Source organism: Canis lupus (genome assembly GCF_048164855.1).
Source record: "Canis lupus baileyi chromosome 5 unlocalized genomic scaffold, mCanLup2.hap1 SUPER_5_unloc_4, whole genome shotgun sequence".
In the NCBI taxonomy this organism is placed as follows: domain Eukaryota; kingdom Metazoa; phylum Chordata; class Mammalia; order Carnivora; family Canidae; genus Canis; species Canis lupus.
Genome location: NW_027326411.1, coordinates 326,787 through 348,554, shown reverse-complemented (window position 1 = coordinate 348,554; position 21,768 = coordinate 326,787). Strand labels below are relative to the sequence as shown.

Sequence of the window (21,768 nt, the reverse complement as noted above, 5' to 3'; positions counted from 1 at the left end):
ATTTATTATTTCAGGCTGAGATTTAGCAGACGAGTCTTAGACCACCAATCTTTCTCAACTCTCTATCCACAAAACCAAAAAATTTATTTCGTTCTTTTTAAAGTTCATACTCATGCATGCAAAACCAGAAGTTTACATGTCTAGGTTGCTTTCTCATTGTTTGCATAACTAAAAAATAGGCTTTTATTTAAAAATAGAACTTGGCAGATGAACAGGCCATTGATTGGATATTTTAATAAAAATAAATGGCCAAGATACTTAATTTCGAGAAGTATCAACTATACAGGCAAGTTTCCCTCTTTGGTTTTCTACTTTATCACCTTTGAAAAGAGCATGCATTTTCAGAAGATTCATCACAATGTGTAAATTTCAAATTTGTTTCTACTGGGTAACATAAAGAAATTTATAAGAAATTTCACAAAATAATAGATCTTCAATTATTCCACCTAATCAAAATTAATCTTCATTGTTTCAAAAAATCTTCCTTGTTTTTGTCTATATATATATTTGTACTGTCATAACTGCATTCAATGTTTCCACAATTTTAAATTGTTTTCCACTTAACCTTATGCTATCAATATTTCTCATGTTGCTTTAAAGTCACTATCAGTATTATAAATAAAAATGTTGATTTTTATGCTATTCTAATCTAGCTTTGGATTAGAATAACATTTACATTTTTAAAAACTGACATACTTCCCATATTTTTATATGTTCCAGAAAAATGCATGAAGGATGAGAATTAATTATTTCTTCAAAGTTTGGGGGAAAAAATCCAACAAATCTATCAAATCATATGTTTTGGGAACAGGGTTTACTAAAATCCTTGACTTTCCCTGAATTAGTGATCATTTATAACTTTTCTCATTGTAATTTTATAATTTACTTCGTGTGGATATTACCAATTCATTTCATCTGCACATTTATATATAGTATATTGTCAAATAACTGTGCATAATACACCACAATTTTAAAAAATATTTTTAATGACTATATATTGATTGCTATATCTCCTTTCTCATTTCCAACTTTAATCTCTGCCAAGTTTTACCTGTTTCTTTTAGTATTGCTTTCAGAGTCAACTCTTAATTTATTTTTCAGCTTTCCATGTTAACTTTTTCATTTTATTTTTATTCTTTTTTCAATTATCTGTACTTGCACATTTTGACGTCCTATCCCTTTCTATCTCTGTAAATAAAATTAATGAAGCTCTGAATTATCTCCAAGTTCTGCTCTGGTCACATTAGTTAGATGTTAGTATGTAATTAAAAAAATTTTTTTTATTAGCTAAATAGTCTTTATTTCATCTTTTACTTCTTACTAGACCCAATTATTACTTACAAGACTAATTTTGTATGTCAGAGCATTTGGAGTTGTTTTCAACCTTGAAGTTGGAGATGCAAACAGAAAGTGAAGTTAAGTCTTTAAAAATGTATTGAGATTTTCTCTGAATCCTTACAGATAATATATCTTTTTTTAAAAAGATTATTTCTTTATTTATTCATGAGAGACACACAGAGAGAGAGGCAGAGACACAGGCAGAGGGAGGAGCAGGCTCCCTGCAGGGAGCCCGATGTGGAACTTGATCCCGGAACTCCAGGATCATGCCCTGAGCTGAAGGCAGACACTTAACCGCTGAGCCACCCAGGTGTCCCACAGATAATATATCTTGTACACATTTGTAGACACTTGAAGATTTCCAGTTAAATAATCTGAAAGGTATATTAAACAGACCAAATGTAATTCTTTTATAAAGACCTATTGCCCACATATCAAGCTCCTTACAAGGACTACACTCAGTATCATTTGTGTAGTGTTTAGCAGAGGGCCTAGAATATCATAATTGCTCAATAAATGAATTGTGGCAGTATATGTAATAATTAAGAGTTATCATAGTCTTGTAGTAGTTATGTTCCTCCTACCCCTTACACAGGCTAAGCTGCACTACTGATCCGGAGAAGAGTTATTAACTTGTGTTTTTGGTCTGGGTTTTCTTATCTATGATATAACATGGCAGGACTAGATGCTTTCTAAAGTTATTTCCAACTCTAAAATTTCTAAATCTCATTTGTTGGCATTTTCAGGATCTGGACTCTATCTGCACCAGATGTAGGTCACACATATCCTTTGTTCTGAAGCAACTTGCTCAAACACACTCTTTACGAGCAAAACTCTGGAAACTGAAGTGAAGATAGAAATTTTTACCAAACTCACTACTCCATCAGAAAGTTCCGGACAGGCAGAAATCAATTCATAATTTTTGGAATAAAAGTAAAAATTTCGGGGATCCCTGGGTGGCGCAGCGGTTTGGCGCCTGCCTTTGGCCCAGGGCGCGATCCTGGAGACCCGGGATCGAATCCCACGTCGGGCTCCCGGTGCATGGAGCCTGCTTCTCCCTCTGCCTGTGTCTCTGCCTCATTCTCTCTCTCTCTCTCTCTCTCTGTGACTATCACAAATAAATAAAAATTAAAAAAAAAATTTTAAAAAAAAAATAAAAAAAAAAAAAAAGTAAAAATTTCAAAGCTATTTATCAGTCTTATTTGTGCTTTCCAGGAATAAAAGTAAAATTTCCAAAGCAATTTAAGCCCGATCTACACTTTTCCTTCACATGAGTCTTGGCACCCATGCTAATTTGTGTTCATTTTCCATCACTATTAGCAATCAAAGAATTTAAGAGAAAAGATGGAACACAAAGTGTTTGCATGGCTGGCTATAATTCAGGGCATTCCTCCTCCAAGAATGTATATCATTGAGATTAAAAATGAGCATTAAGAATGAAAATTCTCATCTTTATTACTAAGAGTGAAAAACCCAAGTAGACCATCATCTACTAACAAGTACATCTGGTAATTAAAAACAAAACAAAAGCTTTCAAATTAAATTATGAGCTATATGTGAATAATCCCTTATAAAAGCAGTAAAGATCATGCCATTATACCTGTTGAATTTGCTGCAGTTTTAGTTCTATTTTAAACAAGGTGTCATGAAAAGCACAGACTTACCTGTACGGTAGACAAAGTTGCCTTCGGTTTCTGATGATGAGGGAGACACCAATTCTTCCTCAAATTCATTGGAACTAAAAGATCCCGAATGGTTTCTTTGCCTTGTCTTTCCCATCATGGCAGCATTTGTGGCCATGACATGTCTCAAGGAGTCGTTAAGGTAACGATTCAATAAGCTGCTCTTGTATTCGGGGGGTGATACGTAGTCCTCACTGGCCTGTGACTCTGGCCTCACTCCAGCTTTTATGACTGAGCTTTCACTTTTAGTCACAGGATGATGAACTGGATTATTATAGCCCCCTTCATTTATGTGGTTTCTTGGAGGATTTTCTCCATCTAAGGGAGAAAAATACCAATAGGTAGTACTTACATATACTATTCCCTGTTATAGTCAATCATTAAATATATACATAAATAAAGAATATTTAAAGTATATTAAATTGTCTTTGATACCCCAGGTTAATTTTTAGGGAAAGGAAGCAGGAATCTATGTAATCTCTCCCTATGGTATCTTAATTTTAACGAATTTCACAGAAAATGTTATTCTGACACATGATAAATCTATAAACAAGAGGAAGCAGCCATATTCTGTTGGTCATTTATAGAATTGTAAAAATGAAGTTACTTCACGCAATAAAAAAGAATCATTAGAGTACCATCATATTTAGTGGAGTCAACCTTAAAAAACAGCACTTGGGGTGAACTTCTTATTAATAGAGGGAAAGCAAAATAAAAATATTAACAAACCTTCAGAACATGAATCATCGCTGCTTACACTAAGTCGCTCAGCGTTTCCTTGAACATACTTGTTGTACAGTTTTATTCGTAAAGCCCAGCTTAAATCTGGCTGTCGAACGGTATTCTTAAGCCGACGTCTTGCATTAGCAAACCAATTTGACACCTAAAAAAGTTTTATTTTTCAATTAACAAAACAAAAAATATTACCCATCACATATTACTTTCCCACAAGGGACCTAAGCCTCTCACAGTATCTCTGATCATTAAATATTCTCAGAATGCAATAGTACTAGACATTCATTCATTCATTCAACAAATGCTGAGCACTTACTACAGAGACTGAGCACCTACTGTGTTCTAGGAATAATAATAATTAAAAAAAGAACAGGCTTTGCCATCAAATGCTCAGTCTAGTAAGAGGTAGGATAGTGTACAAATAACTTTAGTATAGGAAAGAATGTGATTGAATGGCTTAAGAGGCATTAAAATAAAATGATACAGGAATCCAAAGGAAGAAGGGGTTACTTTCATGTATGACTTAAGACTTCATGAGGAATTAAGTGAAACATTGAAGGAGTGTGTCAGGTATAATGGGTAGGAAAGTGTGTTCCCAATAAAGAGGACTTGAGAACAAATATAAGTCAAATTCCAGAGACATTGTGGTGGGTGAGGAAGAGGGAAAGAGTTAAAAATGACCTTGAGCCATTCCTTTGTAACCAAGAGAAGGACAATGCCATTTTGAGAAGGAAAGTAGAACTGTTTATGGGTGAAATGATGTGCTTGGTTTAGGGAATGATTAGTCTGAGGTACTGGAAAAGCATACAGGTGAGATGTGAAGGAAGAAAGCAAAAATGATATCTGAGACTCAAGGGAGAAGAAAATCAGATGTGGGTCAAATGCACAGAAGTGTCGGCGGCAGCTTTGAGTAGTCAGGGAGATGGCTGAAGACCAAACCCTGGAAACCTCCAGAGATCAAAGAGACAGAATTATAACAGAGAAACTAGCACAGCAGTCAGATACAGCAATCAGAGAAGTAGAGAGAGAGAAATGCCAATAACACTCAGCTTTTTTTTTTTTTTTAACACTCAGCTTTAAGTTGAAAGTCAAATGCTTCCAAAGAAAATAGCTGAATGCAAAGAAACAAACACTGCAAAACAAAAGAAAGTTACTTCCATTTCTTTTTAATAGATACTATTGTATTTCTGGAAGTTAGAATGGTGCTTGAGATTTCCTTGAAAATATCTGGCTATCATCAGGAAAAAATATATGTAAATAACCCAAAGGGCCAATATTTGCTTTTAAAAGAATGATATATGGAAAGAGAATTACGTCTTTCTGCCAATTTTTTTCTAGAACATGAGTCCACATTACAACAATAGTTTGTGTGGCAGTGCTTATGTTGGAAGTTTCTTTTTTTTTTAGAGATTAATAATATAAACCTACAATTTTTACATATTTCTCAAGACATAATTATTGAATGGGCCTATGGTGAATCCTACTTTTTAAAAAAACAGAACTACATTTTTTCCCTCTTTGACTCTACAAGTTTTTAAAACATGGTGGTTTTTCCCAATTTACATACACACACATACACATGCACACACACATATATACAGAAAATATATCATAGGTAATATATATCCAATATTAATTACCTTTGAGTCTTAAGTAATAACTGTCCCCTTAAATTTATGTGCATTGATGTAATAACTCACCATGGCATTCCAGAAGTTTTAGTTTTTATCAAGCCCTCTTCCTATCAAGTTGTGCTATTATACTATGATTTAATATGGCTTCAATTTTTTTAGTCTTCTCCAACCTCTAGACAGACACCTTCTGCAAATACTCATTCAATAAACATACATTGAGTAGTTCTTGTGCTCTAGCTATGGTGGTCAGTGCTAGGAATGTTAAATATTAGGATAAACTTCGTCCCTGCACATATGGAAGGATTAGTGTGGAACTATGTATTAACTGAAATACATGGGTGAACATTTACTATGGAAGCACAAAATGCCTGGTCTAGTCTTCAAACCTTCCTCTACTCTCCAAGTCATAGCCGAAGTATTTATTCAGGTTTTTGTTAGTAGTAACTGGGAATTTTAGAACTTTTTTTTTCTGGATTTCTCTATCTTCCATTCTATGCACTTGAATGAATCTTAACCATCACCATCAACTTCAAGTGTTGATGTACCATTATGATTTAATTGCTTGACTTCTTCAAATCCTCATCAATATCTTGTTATCCTATAACTGTGGCATAATGTTTTCCTATTCTGAATTTGCCAAAATCAAGTGTGAATCTACAGAAGTCACTTAACTTTTCTGAACTTCAAACCCTTCATCTATAAAATGCATTAGATGGTTCCTAACATCCTTGCCAACTCTAAAAACTAAGATCTGTGAAATACAGTCTAAGCTCTCCTACAAAAGTGTTAATTTATTCCTTTTATAGTTGGTACTAATCTACCTTCTGCTTTTGACCACTGCCCTTTTGGGGCAATCAGACATGTGTGTTTATGTCTTAAACTTTAGCACAACCATCATATAGTACAGTGTAATCCAATTCTTACGTGACTCTGCATATTTTTATTTAAATGCAATGGCCTTCTAATTTCCAAGGACATTAAGACTATAATTCTAACATACAAAAATTGGGACCTTTGAATATCATGGTGGGATTACAGTTTTTCAAATACAGGGGTCATATCCTTTTTATGTTTTATATAATTAGTTCTTACCATAATATATTTATCACATGTTAGAAGATTTTCCAAAAAGGTCTGCTGATATCTAAGATGAGCTGTCTGTAACCTGATTTCATAAGTTTGACTGGCAAGCAATCTGCTAATATATTCACTCTGCCAGTACTTTATCACTAGAAATTTACTGTACAATTTAAGGTGTTTAATATCTGCTTGCATTGTCATGTAAACAGCAAACAGTTGGTTAACAAATTTGCATAAATACTGTTTTTCTTTTCTTTTCTTTTTCTTTTTTTTTTTTTTTTTTGGTCCTGATGCACTAATGCAAACTCCATCTGTTTCACAGAAGGTAAAAATACCAGTTCAGATTTTTCTACCTTCAACTTACTATGGATTCCTTCAGGTTGTCATGCAAATCTCATTAAATTCTATTTTACACGAAACAGGCCTCCTTACTATGGATAGGTTCTGCAACATCATTTTGATGTCAAACTCAGAGCTTAAGAAACAAGGTATTTTATAGTGAAAACTTGGAGAACCAAATATCTAGAAGTTGGAAGAGAAAAACTAGTAATTTTCATCCCTACTTTAACCAAGGTGTTTACATTCATCGTATTGACAGAGCAATCATTATAGTAAACCCAAAGGGATAAGCCAGCATCTGTCCACCTTTGAACATACAGAATTAAAAAACTTATTCTGAGTTACCCAACTGAAATATTGACAACCTCATTTCTATTCCATATAGTATAACACTTGGAATAATGTAGAAAGACCAATTTGAAATTTTGTTGAAAATTTAACAGTTGCTATAATCCTTGCAGTTGATAACTACATACATATTCCGGCAGAAGCACTCACCAAGCAAAAATGGAGTTATGTCAACAGAAGGGGCAAAATCTTAGAACAGAGCAGTTTTAATCAATGGTACATTGGTATGTTTAGCCATTATCATAGAAATGTGAAACTTCTATAAGTAAAGGAAACATTAACACCCAATCATTAAACATAATCTCAAGCTCAATGTGCATTGCACTCTGCATTGGGATCATGAAAGAAGTCAACTCAAGGAGACAGTTCACTCTTATAATCCAGAAAAAATATAATAACTATGTTTTAAAATATATACACATGAACAATGGGCAACACTGAAACCAGATATAGCACCCATCTGTCCTTCTCTGAAAAACTTCTTCCAAGGCAATTATTCTGCAGTATGCTCTATATCCTACAATAATATAAACCCTAAATGCATGCCACTTTATGTCATTCCACAATAAAGCTCTTCACATTTTGATAATACAGAGTATATTTTTTATAATGTTTAAGCAATGGGCAGCCACAGAGATTAAGCACAATGGAATATTTTGGTTGGTTAAAGTACACACACACACACACACACACACACACTACCTGTTAATTTTATGGAAATGTGTATATCTCATTAGGTAGTAAGATGTCAGGTTAACAACAAAGAACTCTTTTAGCTTCATTTGTCAGGGATAAATAAAATATAAGTGTAGATTAATGTCCTTAGTGCTTCTATTTATCAGAAAAAGTACCTTTTGAGGTGCTAAAAACATTTCCTCCACTAAAGTTTCAATTCTATGCTTCTAGGTTTAGTGGGACTGCTGACCAGGTTTTATGTTCTTCCTTATCAATTTAAGAGTAACAAAACAAAGCAAAAATATGTTTTATGGAAAGCTTAATGGCCTGATACACAGCCAAAAGGAAAATGTTAAATGTGAAGGAAATTGTCAAAATACAAGACACTCTAATAGTTAAGGAATAAAAGTTATGTTAATTGCTTATTAACATCAGTTATAGAAACAGAGACAGAAGGTACTGCAATAAACAAGAAATAGGAGTTTGGAACTAGAAATAAGGGGAACACCCCATATTTATTCACAGACATTAAAAATATGACATATTTCCAGACATACTGAAGATGATAAAATGAGTTACATTCATGCCGTTGTATGGAACCATCATATAGCATTAAGGATAATGAGCTGCTCCCTGTGTATTCAATGGAATGGATTTAAAAACTAGAATATCTATAAGATTTCAAGACATTCTCTAGTTTTCAAAATGATACTTTGGAAAGCCACATGGTGATTATAGCGGTATTCCCCAAAAGAACCTATTCACTCTACAAACATGTATGAACAGTTTATGGAAAATACAGTGCTGGATAACATGGGGAGTGTGAAGATGAAAAAGACATGATCACTATTCTCAAGAAACCTGACTCCACAGTAGAAATTTGTTCACTGGGAGAACGTGATTCATTAAATAGGGCTCTAATTTGCAGAGATCAAAAGCTTTATTCAGCCCATAGCTTTCTATTTTTCCTCCAGAAGTGTAAAGTATTTACATAATTTATTTGGTTTCCCAGAGAGTCAGAATTTGCTTGAATGTTGAATGTATGTCTGACTTTCACAAACTCCCCCATACAATGCAATATAAGTGCAGCTGACCCTTGCACAACACAGGTTTGAACTGCATGGAACCACTTATGCACAGATTTTTTTTTCACCAAATCAGTAGTATTGTAAATGTATTTTCTCTTCCTTATAATTTTCTTACTAATATTTTAATTTCTCTAGGTCACTTCATTATAAGAGTATGGTATATGATATGTATAACACACAAAATATGTTTCTATCGACTGTTCATGTCATTGATGAGGCTTCCAGTCAACAGCAGGTTATTAGTAGTTAAGTTTTTGGGAAGTCAAAGCTATATATAGATTTTTGACTTGCAGGAGGGTTGGTATCTCTAACTCTTGGGTTGTTCAAGGGTCAGCTGTAGATAGATACGTATGTATACATACACACACACACACATATATATACAGATATTCTTACATGGATATCTTATTATGCCTCATTGAAAATAACTGGACCAAAATTGGATTATTATACTTAAAGTCCCTTGCCTATTCCACACATTTTTATTTTTTCTGTTAATCACTATAAAGTTCCAGAAACCAACTTCATTTGCTATAAAAATTTGAAAATCATTAAGCAGGAATCACTTATTATTATAAATAATTATCTTCGCTTCACTTAAAAATCAAATAATTTTGTGCATTTTTATTTTCTGAGGAGTAGTGTAAGAGAAAGAAAATACAATGAAAATATAAAGTATAATTAGAAAACCATAATAGAGTTACCAAGCTCTTAATGCAGAAAGAATGGTTATTTGCATTTGAGCTATCATTATAGGTAGAAAATAATTTGGTTCTGTATTAAAATTATGACTGCTTGCATTGCAACTCAACAGTACTATTGTACACAAAACTTTAAATGTCTCTGCTAATGACAATGTTACTTTTCATAATTAAAAAAAGTCTAAATATGCCATATGCTTTCCGTATAAAAGGACGGCAAGCATTAAGTATGGAACTGTATGATATACCAAATTAATCTAATGTTTTATTGCTGACATCATTGTGAAGTATTCAAATAGTTCTATAAACTAGTGTATTTTCAAAATAAATAGCATACCTGTTTAAACTGAAATTTGAGCATATGTATTTATTTTCACGAGTCAAGTTTTTCTGACTAGAATCACTGAAAATTCATAGTTTTATGTTAAACAGATACTGAGCCAAGAACACTAAATAAATTTTCCCCTCCAGTGCTACAGCAAATCACTATTAATACTATTGCCTGTTAACATGAAGCAAAACAGATGTTATTCTCTACAATTGTATTCTGAATATAAGCAGACAAATGCATATTATAGTTTTAATAAGCTTGAATACAAGTCAACTTTCATGCTTTGTCAAACTTTCCAGCAATTCCTAAAATGTCAACCTTCAATACTCTGGAAAGCAAGTTTTATTTTATCTAGTAGTTAAGTATTATCTTTTATTTGGGGCCTCCCTCACTATAAATTTAATGGAATGACCAAAACTTCACAAATGCAGTAATGTAGTTGCTACTATCATACATGAAACTTCTCAGCTCACTTACCTCCTCCTCCTGTTTCTGAATAAATTTGTTCTGTTTGCATGTATAAAAGTTCATGTCACCACACTTATTAAAGAAGTCTGTGGTGCGTTGGAAAGAGCATTTGATCTGGAATTACATTATTTCCAAGACTACTTCTATCCCTTAGTAACATTTAACTGCCACAGTGCCTTGGTCACATCACCTGTAAAATGCTCATTACTGCTCTAACTCACCATATTTTGGGGGAATATCAAGTAAGATTACGTACGGAAAAGTCAAATATAAAGAAGTGTTGTTCACTAGAGAAGAAACAAACCTGCACCCTTTCTCTGCACTTAACAAAGTGGTAAACCAACCACTTGAAATTGGCCTCTTCTCAACCCCAGTAGAAAGATACCAGCAGCAAAATTGTGTGGATTCTAGCTAATGCTCGGGATGCCTCTTACTTAATAAAATAAATACAATTAAATTAAATTTTAAAAAATCCACCTCTTGCTCTTCCTCTCCATCTCTTGGCTCTATTAGTCAAGGTAATTCTGAAAGTCAGCCTGTAATCGACCTTTCATGTGGGGCCCTAATGTGTAGTGCCTTTGTTTGTACACGGTTCTCAAAGTTTCAGCCAGGGCCAGCAACTTTAGTATCCTGAAAACTTGTTAGAAATGCAAATAATTGACCCCACTCCAGACCTACCCCTGAATCAGAAACTCCCGTGTGGGGCCTAGCAGTGTGGGTTTGAACAAGTCCTCCAGGCGACTCTGATGCACGCTCACGTCTGAAAATCACTGCAGGTCGTCCCATCCTACCCATCTATGCATGGCACCTTGTCATAACTCGCAGGTGACTTTTCACCTCCCTCCTTCACAAAGCACCACGCGTCCCTCCTGCATCGAGCACAAGCACTGAATCGACAGCTCAGATTGAGGGGAGACCCAGGGCAGGAGCCCGAGCCCCAGGACGGGCCTCCGCCGGCCCCGTCCCACCGGCTCGGCTCGGGAGGCGTCAGGCGGGGGTTGGCGCAAACACGCCGCGGGCCGGCTCCTCGGCCGCCGTTACCTGCACGAGCGTCATCTGCGAGCCGAGCGCCAAGAGGATCTTCTCAGTCTTGGTGGGGTACGGGTTGTCACGGTGCTTGTAGAGCCACTGCTTCAGGGGCCACGCCATGTCTTGCAGGGCCTGCCGCTTGTGCCTCACCTTCCCGCCGTTCTGCCTGGCCCTGAGCATCGGGGGAGGGGGAGGGGGAGGGGGGAGGGGGCGGCCCGGGTGAGCGGCGCCGCCCGGCCGCTGTCCCCGGGGCCCCGGGGCCCCCCGCGCCTGGACGCCTGGACGCCTGGACGCCTGGGCGCCGTAGGCCGCGCGGCCCGCTCTCGGGGGCGTCGGGCTCCGAGGGACGCGCCCGCCCCGCGCCCGCCAGCGGAGGTGAGGCAGGGACGGAGCCGCACTAACGCGCATCTCGCTTTGAAATGGCCTGCTTGCCGCCAGGGGCACGTGGCGGCAAGGACACTGTCTTGAAAGGCGGGAGAGCTTGGCCAGCGGCCAGCGCCTAGAGCTGGAGGGGACCGGACGGTTGTTAAGCGACCTGAGGGAAAATGGTATTTAGGCTCCGGATCTCGCAGCGGGGCCGGCCCCTCTCCCCCGCGCCCGCGCCCGCGCCCGCGCCCGCCCTAGGGATGGGCCCGGTCAGGGTGCTGCCAGCTCTCGAACGTTCCCGTGGGGAGCTCACGCCTGCCTCTCCCGCCTCTCGGGAGCTTCCCGAGCTCAACCACTGGACGGCGGGAATAGAGCAAGGGATGCTGGCGGTCCTGCCGCCCCCGCTCTTTCCCACGGAGCTATTTTCTTTGATCCTCTGGACAAAGGGGAAATTCTCCACGCAAGTGTTTGTGGAGGAAGGACGCAGAACCTTAACCCCCCCCCCCCACACACACACACACACACACCACCCCAGGGGCCTTTTCCCGACTGAAGGGAGACTTTAAAAGGTATGGAAAGCTCGGTCCCTGAGCAAAAAGCACGTTCAAAAAGGGAGGGAAGAGGCTGAAGCAGCGCGGAGCCCTAGGAGGCTTCGGCGCTGCGCTCCCCGGCGGCTCCGGGAGGTGTCGCCGCGCGCCGCGCCCTGCGGCTCCGGGACGGTCGCGCGCCTGCGCCGCAGCTTCCAGGACTTTCGCCTCCTGAAACACTTTGAAGTGCAACTCAACGCGAAAGGACTGGTAGTGACATTTCCACGAAACCTAATCTCTATTTCACTAACCAGCAACGCCGCAGAGCAAGCAGCTGATGCAATCTTTCAGGTGGAGACGGCCAGGACGGCCGCCCCTCTCCCGCGGGGCGCTCGGGGAGCCGCCGCGACGCCTCGGCAGCCGGAGGGAGCTGCCGGCCCACCCGCGAGTTCCCGCTCCGCAGCGGCCCCTCACCCCACCAAGCCGAAACCCGGCGCGGCAGGCCGGCCGCCTCCACCCCCCCCCCCCCGCCCGGGCTCGCAGCGGGCCCCGCCGAGCCGCGCGCGCCCGCGCCCGCGCCCAGGGCGCCCCGCGCATTGGCGACCTTGCCAACACCTTCGAGGCAGCTCCGAGGCCCCGTCGCGACAGAAGATGGGGAAGGCCACGGGGCCGGCCTGACCCGGGACGCCCTGACCGCTTGGCCCTGCCCTGTTCCTTGGCATCGCGCTCAGCCCCCTCTGCCTAGCTCTCAGCCGCGTCTGCACCCGTGGGCCGGAGCGGGGCAGGCAGCCCCCACCCTGAGATGCAGGTATCGGGGCCCGAGGGGCCGTCCCAGGTGTTCTCACTTTCCAACAAGCCTCTTGTGAGCTGTCCTGATGAGCTGATTCCCCTATATTTCGAGAAACTAATGCTCGAGACCAGGGGCGGAGACCTTCCCTCCCGGGGACTCTGGGTCTCTAACCCAGGGGCCTGGCTGCCACTTGCACGCCCCGCGCCGCTCACCGCTCCCACTGTCCCGGCTGCAGGCGGGCGGGGGTCCCGGGAGGGTGCGCGTACCCAGTCCTCCGGTGTCTCAGGCCGAGGTTGTCCTTGAGGGGCGGGCCGTCCGGAATGCCCACCTCGGGGCGGGCGTGGGCACTGTCCAGGACGCCACCATAGGGCCGGCTGCCCCGTTCCCGCTCCGCAGCACCGCGGTCCTCAAAAAGCACGGCGCCGCTGAGCTTGTTGAAGACGATGGTGTTCATGGTGCGCGCTGGCAGGGGCGCGCCACGCGGCCGCAGCGCCTCGAGGCCTGGCCGCCGGGAGCTCCGCAGGGCTCGGGTTCTAGACGAAGAAGATGCATCACGTTACTCGCTCAGTGCTCACGGCCCAACGCGTCCCGAGCCCCGGGCTTGGCCGAGGCTCTGGGCCCGGGAGCCGAGGGGAGGAGCGGGGCTGCGGCACCTGGACACGGGAATCCTTGCTCTCCCCACCTGGCTACACCGCTAACCCGCCAGCCTCCCCTCCCCCCCAACCCTGCTCGCTGGGGGGACAGGTCCCTACCCTCCTTCTGGCCCCCCGACATCGAGTTCCCAAGGAACCTCAACCAGGAATAATTTACCTGCGTTGGCAAAGGAAAGTAATTCCTAAACGAGTTCTTTTCTTGGTTTTAATCTGGAAGAACTGCAATCGGGTTAGCGGAGCCCGAGAGGCGCGGGGAGGGGGGTGTTGGTTCTTCAGGCACACGGAAGTCTAAAGCATCGCGGAGCTCCCACTCGGGTTAGAAGGAGGGATTGGAAGGAAGGGAAATTTGGGGGTAATATGAACGACTACATCTGCAAGTCCCGGTTAATGAGTCCCAGGCCACACTGGGATTCCGGGGATTTTCATGTTTTCTAGATCCTGGATGGTTTGGCTGAAACCCCTGCGTTCTAATTCTGGCTAAGGTCCCTGGGGGTAGGGGTGAGGGCAGGGAAAGTCAGCTCACTCCAGAGCTAGAAAGTTAAGTGGCGTCAGAGGCAAATGCACCACTTTGTGTCCCTCCCCCCCACCCCCGCCCGCTCCAGGACGCGCAGGGTCCCGGCGGGTCAAAGGCGCCGGAGACCCGGGCCTCCCGGAACCCGCTGTCAGTGCGGTCCTCTTCCTCAGCGCGGGTGTGAGCCTGGAGCTCGGAGCCCCTCCTCACTCGCCCCTCTCTGGAGCCTCGGGGAACCATTTCAGAGGTTGCATAGGTGTCAGGAGCGGAAGGAGGCATAGCGGTCCGCGCACCACCGAGCCTGCGGCTTCCATCCTTGGAAAAAGCTTGCAGCTCACCTCCGGGGTCGCGGCGGCCCCGAGCCTCTGGCCGCAGAGCGCCGGCCTCAGGTTCAAGCGCGCGCCGCGGCGGAGCAGTGGAGTTACCGCCCCCATCACCCCGCCTCGCGCCTCGGGGTAGCTCCTGTTTCTCCCCAGCCGCCTCCGCACTCCTGCCAGCGCCCCCTCACCCCGCCCCGCCCGGGCCGGGGCAGCCACCCCAACACCGCCAGATCTTCTGCCTCGCAGAGCGCCCACACTCGCCAACGCCCCCTAACCCCGCCCTCCCGCCGCCACAGCAGCGGCCACGCGCGACACTGAGGACCGTGACCACAAAGATTGAGAGACGGCTACCGTCAGGATTCCTGGGGAGGTGCAGCCAGCCTTCTGCGGAGTGCTCAGTGCACTATAAGGCTGAGTCCTCCCGCGCAGGCAGGTACGTGTCTGGAGTGTGCCCACAGCCTCGGCGAAAAGTGTCCAAGCAAATTTCCGTGCTTGCAGCCCCTGTTCTAAGGTCAGGACTAGCCTTGGTGGTGGTGGTGGTGGTTTTTTGTTTTTTTTTTTCTTTTTTAAATCAGTGCGCGTAGTGCTTTGCGTTCACGCTGAGATGTTTGTCCAACACACCCTTTCCCACTCCGACTGTGTCTCTCCGCCCCGTGGTCCCATAGTCAACGGCGAGTTTTTCCAGGCGACTCCGCCGTGAGGTTTGCCACCCCGGACCTTTTCCTGGCTGTCCCAAGCCCACGCAGAGGTCGCAGCCACAGACACCCGGCGCAGTCTGGGTCTGCAGGCTGCAGGCGAGTTGGGAGGGGGCTGCAAGGGTCCGAGAGCCGGGTCCGGAAGCGAGGGGTTCGGGGCGTGGGGCGTGGGAAGCGCAGCTGCCGGCCCTCACCCGGCGCCCAAGCGCAGTCCCCAGCGCCCCTTTCTGCTCCTGCACCCCCCACTTCCCCTTGCCCTGCCTCGCTCCAAACTGTCGCTTGGGGAGCTCCCTGCGTGTGGAACTACCGCACCCGACGCCCGCGAACAACTGTAAAGCCGCGCAGGAGCGGCCACCCCGGGGCGCGGACCTCGAAGCGGGGTGGGGGCAGGGCGGGGAGAGCCGAGGGCAGGAGGCAGAGGGAACGCGCCCCCCCCCCCCCCGGAGCCAGGGCGAGCCGCGCGTCCCCCGGCGCCGAGCACGACGCGCGACCCGAGGGCTGTACCTGTGGCGGTGCGGCCGGCGGCCGGCGGCAGGGCGGCTGGCTCTCCCGCGTCGAGGCTAGGCGCGCTCCCATCCCCGCCGCATGTTCTCGGCGCGGGCTCCAGCGCGCTCACCGCAGCCACCGCCGTCCTCTCGGCTTTATTTACGCAGACGGGCGCGCGCGGCCCGGGCACAGGAATACCGAGGCCTTCTCATGTTTCTTGACTGCGCGGCCCAGCCGGCGAACATCCTGCGGGCGCGGTATCCACGTTCCCGGGCCGGCGAGAGGAAGCCTCAGCACCCTCCCGGCCGCGGGGACTGCCGTTAACCTCGCAGACGAGCCGCCGCTGTAGGCGCCGCCGGGGAGGCCCCCCCGGCCCCCCTCCCCCCCCGCTCGCCGGGTCCTCCCCAGCGGGGCCCGGCTCTCAGATCCACCGGCCCCGCAGGCGCAGAGCAAAAGGGGCTATTTCCTTCACACTTAGGGGAGAAATTGGAGAAGCCGCAAGTAGCGCTCGGCTCGGGCTCCGGGAGCTGAGAGACTGCGGTGCAAATCCCGCGTCTTAGCTGGCCCGAGAGCCGGAAATTTAGCCACGCGCGGCCAGCAGGAGAGTGCGCTGCGATGCGCCCTTCATTTGCTTCGCGATTAGCGGGAGAGAAGTTAGAGCTCAGGTTTGTGCCTCTAACGTGCGAGCATATCACGGGAGGTGCTTGCGCCCCGGGAGCTTCTTTTCTGGTGTCACCGGGCTTCTGAGGTCCGGGTTGTCTCGGATCCAGGCGCACGTCCCGCGTCCGAGGCCAGGGCTGGAGAGGCTGCGCTCGCCGTGGACACAGGGGTGGAGGGAGGCAAGGCTGGGGCGAGGCGAGCCCAGGTGCCCAGCCCACGGTGACCCAGGTAGAAAGAGAGGGCGAGCCCAGGGCCAGGGACCTGCATGGAGGAAAGGGCATGGAACTTGGAAGAATCCCGAGCTGGGACACAGTGCAAGGAGTCAGAATGCCTCTCAGATTCCCTTATTGACGATAGTTCTCTTCCCACCATCACCCTAAATATAAGAGTAGCGAAAGCTGTAATTTGGGTGCAACGGTGAAGCTCAGAGCTTCTGGCAGCCTTGAATATCCTCCAGGCGCCGAGCACGAAGCCGCCCGCGTACTCGCCGCGGGCCTTGCCGCCGCAGCGACACCTTCATCTTTTTGTAAGAGCGAAAGTAGATTTTCCCAAACCTGAAAGTTATGACATCATTATTCTTTTCTCCTTAAAGGTGGCTGGTCAGCTCTGGGGCAGAGGCCCACCTAAGCATCTTCCTTTTATGGCCCTGGAAGTGGTTAAATATATCTCTATATTAAAGCTACTATTTCCAAGACTAATCACACCTTCGAATTTTCCATTATGTTATCTCCCAAAATACGCGATGGCAAACCCGGCAGTGGCACAATCTAAAGCAGAACAGGACGAAGGTTTAAGTTTTTGCGCGTTAGGCAGATAAATATTATCATTTGAGCACATTCCCCCCTGTCCTTGTTTTCCCTTCATGTATAATTTGAGGTTGGAACGTTAGCATTTTGTCATTGGCGCCGCACTTGACTTGCTGAAGTGTGAATTCAATATACACATCGGTCTACAGAACTCGCTGTGGGATTTAAAGTCCCATCATAAAATTTCAGCCACAGACTTGCAGCGAATAAGTTTCACAACAATTGATAAATTGATAATTCACAGGAAGAAAGAGAGGGATTCTCTCCTATGGCTCTATGATGGTGGTCACCAGTCATTATAATGAAATCAGCTGTAAAACGCCCCTCTGACATCTATTTTGGCCAGCTGTGCTGTGTAAAGCAACAAGCATGTACTTGGTTGCTTGTAATTTCATTGTACAGTACTGAGTTAGGGAGTAGTATATACTGCATTTTGTTGTTTTAGTCTTAACTGCATTTACACAATTTTAAAATGCACTTAGAGGACTTTCATCTTAGATATATTTACGTATAAGATTTGTTTTCTTAAAATGTGATATAAAATATACAGCAAAATAATCTTTGTGTGAAACATTTTTTATTTGGTATAGGAATAAATATACACACCTTTGTCTTAAGTCACTGAAAAAGTATTGCAGAATTATTTTAGATTATAGTTTAGTAATTAGAATCCATTTTAAAATGAAAAAAAAAACAGTGAAGGGTTGGTTTTTAAATGAAATCATATGGAGGATCCCTCCATAATATACAAATGGGCATGTGTTTTCTGATAGACCAAAATTTTTATTTTTGCAAGTTTCATCCTCTGTGCAAGAATAAAGTTTCTTCTTTATTTTAACCCACAGTTCAGACACAGTTATCATTATATTAAATTCCACCTCTTCTGAAGATGAATTTTACTGAGCTTCTAATGCTATGTTGTAATCTCAGCATATGAAATGCTGCATTATAATCCTCAGAAGCAAACCTTCAAGTTTTAGAAAACATATCAGAAGACCTAAGAGAATATGTAGTTTGTGGGAGATGGCCATGTGCAGGTGAAAGAAAAAACAGCTTAGGCCGGAAGTCAGAAAATTTGAGTCCTAATCTTAATTTTGGTTAGTTTGATCTTGGTTTAGCCTGAACTTACTAAAGCATAAAAGATGAAGCTATTAAGTTTTCCACAAATTTGCCATATGCTATTATTAAGATTTTTTTTTAATGTGAAAGCAATATATTACTACTGCTAAAGCTAGAAAAATGTTAAGTAACAACATTTGGCAGAAATCTTGATTCATTCTGTTAGACCTAGAGTGTCATTATAAACATAAGCAATTTTCACTTTCTAATAAAAAAAAAGCCTTCATTTTAAGCATTTTGGTATTTTACCAAGGAGCCTGACAGTTCAGAACAAATATTGATTAAAGTTTTTGAAAATAAGGATTGCTTTTAAACTCTTTTTTTCTAGTTATTACTTATAGGCAATGATATAAATTACAAAGCCAGGGAATGACTGTCACTTCCCGTCCAAATGTTATAAAATAGTAAATTTATGAACAAATAGCAGGTTCACCTCACACTTGGCCAGTGTGACTTGTAGAGATACATGTCGAAGTGCATAAGGGAAACAGCGAAGCCCATAGTGAAAGCCACAGCTGCAGAAACGTGGTGGGTGAGCCAGCAGAAATGGGAGCCTCCAAATTTCTCACAAGGCATTTTTTGCTTTGTTTATGATTTAATTTTAATTGCATAAATAATGCAGGATAAATTCTCTCTGAGAGGGCCTTCTCCATAAATTCACTCACAGCCAAGGAACAGAGTACAAGTGAAAGTTCCTCGTCAGCCAGCTCCACCCAGTCACGTTCCTGGGTAGCAACCACCAAGAGGTGGCCACTGCTGATTTGATGTGCAGCCTTTGGCTCCTTCTTCTCTGGGTTCACATACATGAATGCAAGCAAATCATCATAGTTTCGCTTTCTGACCTTTTGAAATAAATGAGACCATAACTTATGCCCTTATATAAACATACACAGACACACAGAATTAAACTAAAACTCGCTTTTTCATTCGATTTCATAGAGAACTTTCATATTAGGACATATACATGTAATTCCGTATTTTTAAGTCTTACATGATGCTCCATAATCCATTTAGTCATTCTCCATCATCATTTCTGCCTTTTCAATTCTCACTATAATAAACATTAAACACCTTTGTTGGACTATTTCTGCACAAGTGTAAGCATGTTTCTAGGAATCGCTATACAGATGTGAAATTCCTGGGTTGAAGGAGACATGATTTAAAAATTTTGATAGATATTTCCTAATTTCCCTCCAATCTATGCCCCTAAAGTCCCCGTTTGCTGACGTGCTACATAGCATTTCATATATTTGGACATCATAATGTTTGCCAGTCTGATGAGTAAAATAGTGTCTTATTGTGTGAGAAGATTTTCATTTGTTTATAAGCCATTTGTATTTCTTAATTAAAGAAACTTGCTTATAATTTTATTAGATGCCTTGTTAATTTTATAAAGATCCTTTATAAATCATTTTTCCATGATATATATGTTTTATATAGTGCAAATATGTTACCTGGTCTGACATCTGCCTTTTGCCTATTTTGATTTTGCCTTATAGGGGGTTTAAAGGTGAATATAGGTCAATAGGTCTGCATTTTCCTTTATGAATTCTTGGTTTTGTGTCTTCCTTACAATTTTGTGTCTGTATTTTGTGTTTTTATTTTCTTCTAATGGTTTTAAAAAATTATTTTCACTTGGCTCTTTAATCCTCTTGGAATTAATCTGTATATGTTGTGAGGTGGAAATCTAACTTGATTCTTTTCTCTTCTTCAGTTGAATAGCTAGTTATTCCTGTGGTGTCCCTTAAAGAGTTTTCCCCCACTGATTTGAAATTCCTTTTCTGGTGTACATGGCGAATTCCTTTCCAATGTAGATTGGTCTAAGAGATGTTGCAAAACACCCAAAAGGCTGTAATAAATTTAATCTTCAAAATTTTAAAACCATCTTGCGCTCCAAAGACTTCCAATATTATTCTGTTTCTAATTTCAGAGCATGTCAAGTATCGAAATAGTAATATGCATGGCCTGGTTATGGTTCTAATTTAGAAGGCTAATTCAACACTGTTCTAGGACGAAGCTGCCTTTTATTTTGTCGTGTCCTGCTCGAAGCAGGAGAGCAGTTTCGGGCAGCCATAGTCTCCAGAGTAGAGGACGGCTGTACAGAGCTTTTCAAATGCATCACATAACCAAGTGGTAACTGACCACCAGCAATATAAGGTTATTTGTAAAAGTGATGAGTCCCTGCCATCCATCATTTGAAAAAGTAAAATGCATCTTTTTTTTTTCTTGCTCAATACTTAATGGAATGCGAATTACTTTTTTTTTTTTTTTTCACAAAGCAACCAGTCAATATGAGAACCTTCAATCTGCTTGCATATTAGTCGAATTCACTCTGGACAAACATGCAAATATTTTGTTGCCAACACTCCTCAAAACGTTAGCTACATAAAAAGTACAGAAATACAAATAATGAACAGTCAGTAGAGCTGAGATCCAGGTGGGTTAATGTTCTTCTTCTACTTCCCAGAGCTTGAGACAGGGCCTGAAGTAACCGTGAAGCACTAACACTTCATCTTTTCGTTTCATTCCAAAATATCTTCGGTAGCCACCAATAATCACAGAGTCTCTACTCCATTATACACATGAAAATATACTATATTGTGGAATCTTGAGGTGAAATCTGGAGAACGTTTTGTCCTCAAAATGTGCATTGAAATACAAGAATTTCTCCCAGGAGACTATTCTATCTTGAAAATCAATTTGCTTGCATATCAAAACGTGGCCATTTAAATATAGTGAAGACTTTTGATCACCAGCTAGTATGACTCTATGTTTGGAACCAAATGGACTTCAGGTACTCAATAGAGTTTTAAGATGCAATTACTCTATGTACTTCATGCTGTATCAAGCTTTTGGCTGACCCCACCACCCCATCCATCCTCCCTGCTTTCATTTTTATTCTGTTTTCATGTATGTGTGGTTTATTTGAATAAATTCACCAAAGGAATGCGTGTGAGCAAAAGTGATGTATTCAACTTTTGCTTAATCTGCTTAAAAAGAAATTGCTTGTCTTCTTTAACTCTTCCCTGTTACCAAGGGCTGGAACACGGATGTGACAGTGACCCACATCTATTGATCAGATAACAACTCAAAGAACAGCAGAGAGTCACAAGATGAAAGGAACCTGGGGCTTTGAATGGACCACATGGATGAGAGCTTCCGGGCTTGGGCTCAGATAACTCTTTCTGGGAATGGCTGGACAGTAAATGTGTGAGGTTTTGTGGGTCATAAGTTCCCCGTTCAACTCTGCCACTGCAGTGTGAAAGCAGCTGTAGATAATGCTTGAGTATGAATGAGTCAATGAATGAGTGTTGCTGTGTTGCTGTAAAACTATTTAATGGACACCGAAGATTGAGCTTTATGTAATTTTCATGTGCAACACAATAT

The 21,768-nt window shown here is 43.1% G+C and overlaps 1 protein-coding gene and 1 long non-coding RNA gene across 9 annotated transcripts in view; one reads left to right on the top strand and one right to left on the bottom strand.

The window, feature by feature from the left end:
* LOC140629430 (homeobox protein Mohawk-like) overlaps positions 1–16,131 on the bottom strand; it is a 68,372-nt gene extending 52,241 nt beyond the window's left edge. For 2 of the 8 annotated variants that reach the window (XM_072818900.1, XM_072818903.1), the window contains exons 1-5: positions 13,942–14,363; positions 13,398–13,664; positions 11,461–11,620; positions 3,750–3,903; positions 3,003–3,338 (exon numbers count right to left, since the gene is read on the bottom strand). In XM_072818900.1, coding sequence (XP_072675001.1) covers positions 3,003–3,338; positions 3,750–3,903; positions 11,461–11,620; positions 13,398–13,585 — 838 coding nt within the window. In that variant the 5' untranslated portion in view covers positions 13,586–13,664; positions 13,942–14,363. Of the gene's footprint in view, positions 1–493; positions 1,713–3,002; positions 3,339–3,749; positions 3,904–11,460; positions 11,621–13,397; positions 13,665–13,941; positions 14,364–14,633; positions 14,754–15,814 lie in introns of those variants that run through there. The other 6 variants (XM_072818905.1, XM_072818907.1, XM_072818901.1 and 3 more) reach the window with 5 other exon arrangements.
* LOC140629434 (uncharacterized) overlaps positions 12,898–21,768 on the top strand; it is a 187,104-nt gene continuing 178,233 nt past the window's right edge. The window contains exons 1-2 of the long non-coding RNA XR_012027266.1: positions 12,898–13,149; positions 14,387–15,048. This is a non-coding gene — a long non-coding RNA (uncharacterized lncRNA). The remainder of the gene's footprint in view (positions 13,150–14,386; positions 15,049–21,768) is intronic.